General features: G+C 41.1%; 1 protein-coding gene across 1 annotated transcript; it reads left to right on the top strand.

The window, feature by feature from the left end:
- Window positions 1-353: 353 nt before the first annotated feature.
- Window positions 354-2910, top strand: LOC146631460 (transcriptional repressor scratch 1-like). Its single transcript, XM_085353690.1, has 2 exons — window positions 354-525; window positions 2099-2910. Exons 1-2 carry the CDS (start codon window positions 354-356, stop codon window positions 2908-2910), a joined length of 984 nt encoding a protein of 327 aa, XP_085209816.1.
- The last annotated feature ends 5900 nt before the right edge of the window (window positions 2911-8810 follow it).

Below are 8810 nucleotides of genomic sequence, written 5' to 3'. Positions count from 1 at the left end.
TGATCTTTGGGGCTCGTGGGCCATGTATAAAAGACTGCAGAGTGCTGAGCTCAGCTAGTCCAGACATCTCTCTCTCTCTCTCTTTCTCTGTATGTGTGCCTCTGTCTCACCCTCACCACTTTCTGTCTTCCTCTCCATCCACTCTGTGCTATGCTCTGTCTTTGCTGCTCTTTTCTCTTTCTCTTTTGGCGTTGAATAATTTCCAAAAAGATTTTTTTCCAGCATCCTCAGCTGATTGGCCTTTCCAAGAAGGCCACCTGGAAGCGTAGTTTTTCTTATTTTTCCTGTTCAACTGCGTGTTTGCGTTTTATTCTAGGAGGTTTAGATCACTTTTTCATCAGGGGAAAATAAAAATGCCACGCTCCTTTTTGGTGAAACTGCCAAAGATTCACGATTTCTCCTCTTCCAACCACTACTATCATCATCAACATCAGCAGCAGGAGCAGCACTGGGATGACTCTTACACCGTGACACATGCCATCACTGAGTCATCCACCAACTTGGCCGTGCATCTGAGTGAAAACAGTGAGTAAATGTCTCTCTGAGTTGCGTTTTCTACTTTGCTGTGTAGGTTGTAGACTGATTTGTCTGCACAAAGTGTTTCACATGGTTTTCCTCACAAGGAGGAAGAGGCAAAAAATTATTCCTCAAACAAATAATAAACAGGGATTTATACACAAAGGGGCTACGTCGTGCTTCCTATATAATCACTTTTGGAAACCCCCAAAACCCTACAGCCAGTGCTCACCCACCTACTTCAAATGGCTCTGGACTTTTGTTTTCTAACTCGGCAGATGCTAAATAGTATTCAGGTCATGCTGGCTAAATCGGCTTAATACTCAGACCAGATCACACAGTAGCCTTTGGCTTTAATACTATTGTGTACGTGAATGATGAGCCGTGCACGCGCGGAGACACTGATGCAGACATTTCTCAGGTCCAACAAGAAAATAAAGATAAAAACTCAGACGAAAGCAGATAGCCACGTGGGATTGTCGTGTCCTTAGATGGTGCCGTTGCCCTTGACTCTCCTCTTATCACCCCCCCACCTGCCCATTCATCTCTCCATCTCTCTCCATCTGATCCTGCAGGATGTTGGATAGCCAGAGGGAGTAGGATTGCAGCAACACAATCCATATGTGGAGCAGTGAGAGGTTATGGAACAGGGTTTTTAGAGGATGGGTATTGACTGGAAAATAGAGAGTGCTGCAGGTAATTCAATAACGTGAAACTTGAGCTGTGCACTGGCAGAGGAGATTTTCACCTGTGGGATTTCTACAGAGGCTGGGTGTGAGAACAATATGTTGTGTGTTTAGATTTAAGAAATAAAAAAGTATTCTTTGAGTGGATTTACCCCCTCCCCCCTTTTCACCCACAACCAACATCACATGTCTTGTGTTAGAGTTGAATAATTTGTCCTCAGATTTAGGATGCCAGCTGTCTGCTTCCCTTTGTGTTCCATTTTGTGTGTGTTTGTGTGTGTTTGTGTGTGTGGCAATATACCACTGACTGCTGCTAAGATCAGAACCCCCACCAACCCCCACCATACCCACAAAACACTCTCCAACCCTCCCTTCCCTCTTTGCCAAATTGCAGACCCCCACCTGTCACTCAGGCTCCCCATTACCATACTCATGAACACTCTCACAAACATCACAGATGGGGAATGATCTGATTAAAACGATTTAGTGATTGAGGGGATTCACTGCATAGATGCTCTGTTTTGATCATCCCTCCCCACCCGTTCCTTCTTCCAAAACACATTTAGACAGATTGCTGCTGCTGCAGCTGCAGCACTCTGACAAGAAGGTCCAGGCTGGCTTGCACTATACGTGCCTGACTCTTGATTCAGAGTCAGCACATTGTGTTTTCATTTATTTAACTTTGTGATTGCTCTCAATGGAGCCACTGAGAATATCGACTGAATCAGAAAGGTGCATCACAGATTCATTAATATTTCAGTCTTAGAGCTTGCTAAAGCTGGCACTTACAAATAGTTTCCTGAATAGATTTCATATTGAGGTTGGGGTAAGAAGGCACTTTTCTTTTCCATGTAGTAATTCTAGAGTCTATATTAAATATGTATTTTCTTTCCCAGGGTACATCCAGGATTACATCATCCCGTCAGTGTTTAAGCGCACAAAGGAGTCAAGTCATGAGCAGACTGGGCTCACAGCAGGGCCCCTGTACTCCCCAGGGGGCAGCAGCGGGGAAGAGTTCTCTGACCACGACATGGAAGATCCGGACAGCCCCGTTTCTAGCACCACAGTTGAGTCGGACGGCAGTAGCCCTGAAACGGAGGCGTGCACAATCAGTGGCTTTCTCATCTCTGATGGTCGCTCGCGCCGGAGGCCTAAACAGAGATGTTCTCACATGGAAGGGAGCCATTTGGACAGCAGCGAGGGAAGCAGCTCAACAGATTGCAGCCCCGCCAAAGGGGAATCCAAAGGACGTCACGTGTGCAGCGAGTGTGGCAAGTCGTACGCCACATCCTCCAATCTGAGTAGGCACAAGCAGACTCACCGAAGTCTGGACAGCCAGCAGGCCAGGAAATGTCCTACCTGCCACAAAGTTTATGTGTCTATGCCGGCTCTGGCCATGCACATGCTGACCCATGACATGAAGCACGAGTGCAAGGTGTGTGGCAAAGCTTTCAGCCGGCCTTGGCTCCTGCAGGGTCACATGAGGTCTCACACTGGGGAGAAACCGTTTGCCTGCGCTCACTGTGGCAAAGCCTTTGCTGACCGCTCCAATCTGCGTGCCCACATGCAGACGCACTCAGCGTTCAAACACTACTCCTGCAAACGTTGTCGTAAAAGCTTCGCGCTCAAATCCTACCTGAACAAGCATTACGAGTCGGCCTGCTTCAAAGGGCAGTCAACAGAGGGTGACTGCAGCTCTGAGGACTGAAAGGAAAATCCTTTCTTCTTTATATGTTTTTTTTCTAGTTCAAATATCTAAGTCAGACGACGGCTCGCGACTTCTCAGACTTTTCAAATGCATGTATCAAAATCCTGCCTTTTGACATAAGCAATAACCTCACAGTAAATTCTTCAGGAAACATGTAGAAAATTTCATAAAAAATCTCAGTGTTGATTACAAATGCAAAATATTTTATATTCTTTTTATAAATTGCAATAATTTACACATCACTATCATTTGATATATCACCAAGCTCTTAATTTATCTCAGATGGCTTGGTTACTTGCATAATGTATTTGCATATTTATTAACTTATTTAACTATTTATTTGCCAATTTGAAGATTATTTATTTATTATGGGTTAATGTATTTGTCAATTTAACATGTTTAAGAAGCCAGGTGCTGGATTTGATGAGAACAAAAGCCAAAGTATACTCTGATATAGTATATTTGCCTGTCTGATCGATTTGGTGATGACAATAAAAACCAGTGAGTAACTTCCCTTTGCTCATGTCTGTGGGTATATGCAAATACAAAACATGTGTTATGGCGAATGGGATGAGCCGTGTGGAGGAATTAAATCCAAGCGCAGGCACTCATGGAGGTGTGAGGGAGAGTTACTGTAAAAATAAAACACAAGGTGAAAATGTGAAACAGAACTAAAGATAACCTGAACTGGGAAAAACTAAACTACTAAACATGAACATGGGTGAGCAGAGGAACATGAAGTTAGATAGCAGGGAGAACAAACGGATGAAACTGATTGACAGACAGACCAGCAACTAGCACGCGAGCAGACACGACTTAAATACACACAGAAGAACACAGGGAGATTACACACAGGTGGTGAACACAGCTGGAAGTAATTGACAAGATGAGACAGGGGAAGCAAACTGAATACACTCACATGAGACATGGACCTACACAATAAAACAGGAAACAAGAAGCACTTCACAAGGACGCTGACTTGACACTGAACTAAACCTACATTAAACACAAGAACACAACCTGAAAACAAAACCCTAAACCAGAATAAACTGAAACATAGATTATAATATTCAAAACAGGATAACTAAAGAATCAGAACATCGACCATTATACAGATAAATACCAAAATACAAGAAACCGACATGCTGTGTCAAATGACCCAGAACCGTGACAACATGTTCATTTGAACTCTGCAGGTCCAACATTGTGCCATCTAACAGTATACCTGCTTAAATGGCCTCACTTGTGTCAATAACTGTTACATGTACTCAGTTCAAATAGAGTGACAGTCAGGTCATAAAGTGCCAAAGAGTCTGTTGTCATATCAGTTAGTGAAGTAAGTTTACCCACAGGCTGGAGAACCTTGCAGTATGCAAGGTTCCAGGCACAGTACAGCAGTCAGTTCAATTCAATTCAATTTATACAGCACCCAATTTCAACAACAGTTGCCTCTGTGCACTTTATATTGCGTGGTAAAGACCCTACAATAATACAGAGTAAGATAACTCCCTAAGAGCAAGCACTTGGCATGAATGGGGAGGAAAAAACTCCCTTAGAGCCCAAGCCTATTGCTGAGTATTCAGGGTCACCTGATCTAGCCCTAACATAAAGTAAATAAAATAAAATGAAACACAAGCAAACTGGAAACAACTTCACACAGAGAAACAAAATGAAGCATGCTACTAAGAGTCAAACCCTACAAAAAGCTACAGCAAAGAGTATATTCTTTGTCAAAAAGGAAAGCTTTAAGCATAACTTAAGCAGAAGAGGGCCTGAAAGCTGAGGCTTTCTACCTTTAAAATACCCTAGTAAAACACAAGTAAGCCTGCAGTCTCAGAATGAAGTGCTCTATTGGGATGATATGGTACTATCACATCATTAAGATAAGATGGGGCCTGATTATTTAAGACCCTGTATGTGAGGAGAAGGATTTAGGTGATAGATCCTTCTCTGTGGCAGGTCCCAGACTTTGGAATAGTCTCCCCTTTAATATTAGATCTGCTCAAACTCTTGAGCAATTTAAATCTTTACTAAAGACACACTTTTACGCTCTGGCTTTTAACACATTATGACCCAAGCATTTTGGATTTATCTGAATTAGTTAGTATTGTTTCAATTCTTCTATTTTATTGTTTCTATTGTTATTATTGTATTACACTGTAGTTTTTAATTTTATTGTTATTGTTAAGCACTTTGTGCAGCATCGGCTGTTGGAAATGTGCTATATAAATAAATCTGACCTTGACCTTGACCTTAAATTAAATTCTGGATTTAACAGGAAGCCAATGAAGGGAAGTGAGTATGAGAGAAATCTGCTCTCTCTTTCTAGTCCCTCTGAGTACTCTTGTTGCAGCATTTTGGATCAACTGAAGGCCTTTCAGGTAATTCTTGGCACAGTGTTAATGGAGGCCAAGGTAATGCCATCCAAATTAAGTATAAAATTAAAAGTCATCCAGCTCTTTGTGTCTTTAAGACATTTCTACAGTTTAACTTGGTGTCTGACATCTGGCTTCACAGACAGATAAAGCTAGGTATCGGTTGTATAGCAGTGAAAAAAAAAAGCATGCTATGCCTTCTGATATTAAGGGAAGCATGTATAATGTAAACAGAACTGGTCCTAGCACTGAACCCTGTGGAACTCCATAATTAATTTTAGCGTGTTAAGAAGACTCCCCATTTACATGAACAAATTGGAGTCTATTAGATAGATATGACTCAAACCACTGCTGCGCAGTACCTGCAATACCTGCAGCTGGATCAAGTGATGGCTTTTTTAAAAGTAATGTTTTAAAACTACTGCCACCTGTGGTAAGTAGCCCAGTAATAGAGATAGATTAATGATTAATTAAGTCTGATTAACTAATGATAGGACATCTTTGAGGAGACTTATAGGAATGGGGTCTAATGAACACGTTGAAGGCTCTTTCACTGAATTTAACTCTGAGACAAAGAGTTGAAAGAGATATCAGTGGTACAGAAAGTAGCTATATATTGATTGTTTGTGAGTATTTCTTTCTAATGGTTAAAAGTCATTACAGGTCAAAATTAAAGGAATGTTTTGTTCAACAGAGCCTCTACTCTTTGTCAGCCTTGCTACGGTGCTGAAAAGACACCCCCCCCCCCCCCCCCCCCCCAGAAAAAAAAATTAAAAGAAAATAAAATAAATAAATTTAGCTAAAATAAAAGCCATGTAAAACATAAATAAGCATGTTTAAGTGTAATAATAAATAATACTTACTCTTTACCTGGCACTGGTAAACAGATTTATTTGTTGACCATTAGAAATGGAACTGTAATCCTGACATTTATGTTTCCTAATTCTAATTCTAAACTTCCTGACAAACAGATCCAGTTATTTTTCATGTGGACCCTTTTGACACATTACATAAGGAATATCTCAGAGTTTCAGTTGAACTAAGAAGTGATTTTGCACTTTAAAAATTTGTTCATGTCACATTTTATAAAGAATACAGAAATAAGTAACAGAAATATGTCTTGTCTTCCAACCACTCGCATTTATTCTGCTGTCTCTGATCGACTCACACAGGTTGATAATTTCTTGGTCTGAACATCTGCTGCTGGTTTAGTCGGATCTTTGTGGCTTATGTCCTTAGATGATGTGATCCCTGAGAGACTGCATACATAAACCTAAAAAGAAAAGGACAATTTCAGAGTTGTTCTTCTTCTAATGACCAGCAGAGGGAGGAAAAACACATAAACACTACACAGCCACATGCTGGCCTCCACACTGATGGAAGTGTTAGGCCTGTATGGTTATCATGAGGATTAAGAGCTACATTCAGGAATGAACAATGTTTGTCAGAAGTGCCCATGATGATGTGTACTATTTACCCTTCCTTCATAGATCATACAGCAAAACACTGCAGTATGGTCACAGGATGTGCTCTGGGTCAGGTGTCGTGAGAACTGGGCTCTTGGTTTAGACGAGACAGAGCTGTCCTGGGGCCGCCAACTTCCCAAGGGAAATGCAAGTATGTATCTCAGTAGACCACAGACTCGAGATGGCTATTATGAGACCTGATGGCTACCATTTAAAACGCATATTCAAGTTATTTATGTATACATGTTTAAACACAGACCACATACCCATATAGACATCTATATCAACCGGTGAATTTATAAAGCAACAAAATTTCAAAATTCCAATTCCAAATTTAAAACTGAAAAAAAAAGAAGAATTTTGCTCTATAATTTGTCATTTATAAGCCACGACCGGCAAAATAATGAATCTTACATGATGGCCACGGTAAAAACGCCCATGTGTGAAAAATATTTCCTTTCACACTGAAAGATTTCCCTTCTCGGCTTCATGACATTTTGAATGTTTGGATTTGGATGGCTTGCTGGCCTTATTTATATAGAAAGCAAAATGATTGACACAATGGAAAAACTCACTGCAAACAAATCTAGCAAAATAAAAATATTTCTCATTTAACTGTGAGTCATGGTGTACAGTGGTGAGCACTGTTTACTTGCAAAAAGAAAGCTCCTGGTTAAAACCCTGACCCCATTTGTGTATAGCTTGTCCCCCCACAGTTCAAAGATAAGCACTTTAGGTTAATTTGTGTGGTTTAAAAGTGGCTGATAAGAGCTAGATGAAGTGTACTGAGTGAAGTGTTGTGTGGTGAAAATCTAAAGCTTTTATATGGTCAGTAAGAAAAGTGCTCTATAAATGCAAGTACATTGCCCTGTAGTTTTGTTTTTTAGTCTCGGAACAAGACTATGTGCAGTACATGTTGGTAAACATAAGAATGCATTCCACTGCAGACAAAGGAGTAGAGCACCACTGCAGGTCAGAACTGCTTGCCAATCAACATGGAAGATATGACCACTGTGTCCTGAGCAGGTGACTGACCTCAAGGCCAAAACAGCTCTTTTTATAGCCCCCTTTGTCAGATCTGAAGCCATATCACTTACATCATGTACTGTAAGACAAGGTTTAATAGCCAACTTTTAGATCACTCTGGTGCGATAAACTCTGGTGACCCGTGCAAGCCTTTGCTCAGAGGTCCCAAGTGGCTTTGGAGGAAACCAGCTTGGCTGGAGCTCAGCATGGTATTGCAGCCAGCAGTGAGATTCTCCACAAGAATCACTGCGTGTGAGTCAAATTCCTGTATGGCAAGGGGTTGATTTGATGTTCTGCCTATTTAGGATCCTTGAGGGATCCCGTGGGAAATGATGACACTCCTAGTTCTTCTACTCTCAAGTTCAAGGAAAAACTACTTCTTTACGGTACTGGAACTCGGGACCAATTTCTAACAATGATGTCATCTTCAAAACAAGAGGTGAGCAAAATGCATCTGCTTATATTTGTTGAACTTTTACTGACTTCACCTCCACACCTGTCTTGCTTGCTTAAACTGTCACGAGGCATGTAAGATAATCAGAGAGAAAAGAGGGGAAATGTGAGTGTGAAAGTGGAGTCGTTGGAGGAGGATGGCCTGTGTCTTATCTGGAGGTCACACCAAAGGTCAAATGAAAGATAATCCTGTTGCTTCCATACTGGGAGAGAGGGTTTACAGTAGCCTTTGTTCGCATGAGAAGTGCTGACTATTTTATCCAAGGAGACAGCTGGATGATGAATGTATTACATAGTCACTGTCTGGATTAACTGATGGTTTCAACAGCTACATTAGTCAGTACTGTGGTGATAAAGAATACAGAATTCTTTAAGCTGTTAACATCCACATTCCCAGAGACCTGTTTGTTATTTGCAGGGGGTCAGTGTTATTATATAGCACACCAAAAACGGAGATCTCATAGCACTAGAAGAGAGTTGTTGCATTATTTGACTAAAAAGGTTTCTCCCTGTTTCTGACTGAACTGTAGACACTAGTAGTAAACCACAGAATTACCATAAGAGCAGAAGTAGTAGATCG

This window comes from Diplotaxodon limnothrissa, linkage group LG5 (assembly GCF_057381915.1).
Source record: "Diplotaxodon limnothrissa isolate DT_005_m linkage group LG5, D_limnothrissa_male_GT1.1, whole genome shotgun sequence".
Classification (NCBI taxonomy): domain Eukaryota; kingdom Metazoa; phylum Chordata; class Actinopteri; order Cichliformes; family Cichlidae; genus Diplotaxodon; species Diplotaxodon limnothrissa.
The sequence above is the reverse complement of the archived record's forward strand: the minus strand, read 5'-3'. Positions and strand labels throughout refer to the sequence as shown.

What these genes read in the sequence shown, in the direction of transcription:
- LOC146631460 (XM_085353690.1), top strand. Translation starts at nt 354, where the DNA reads ATGCCACGCTCCTTTTTGGTGAAACTGCCAAAGATTCACGATTTCTCC. An exon ending in CGTGCATCTGAGTGAAAACA is followed by an intron (nt 526 to 2,098) that starts GTGAGTAAATGT and finishes TTTCTTTCCCAG; the next exon opens with GGTACATCCAGGATTACATC.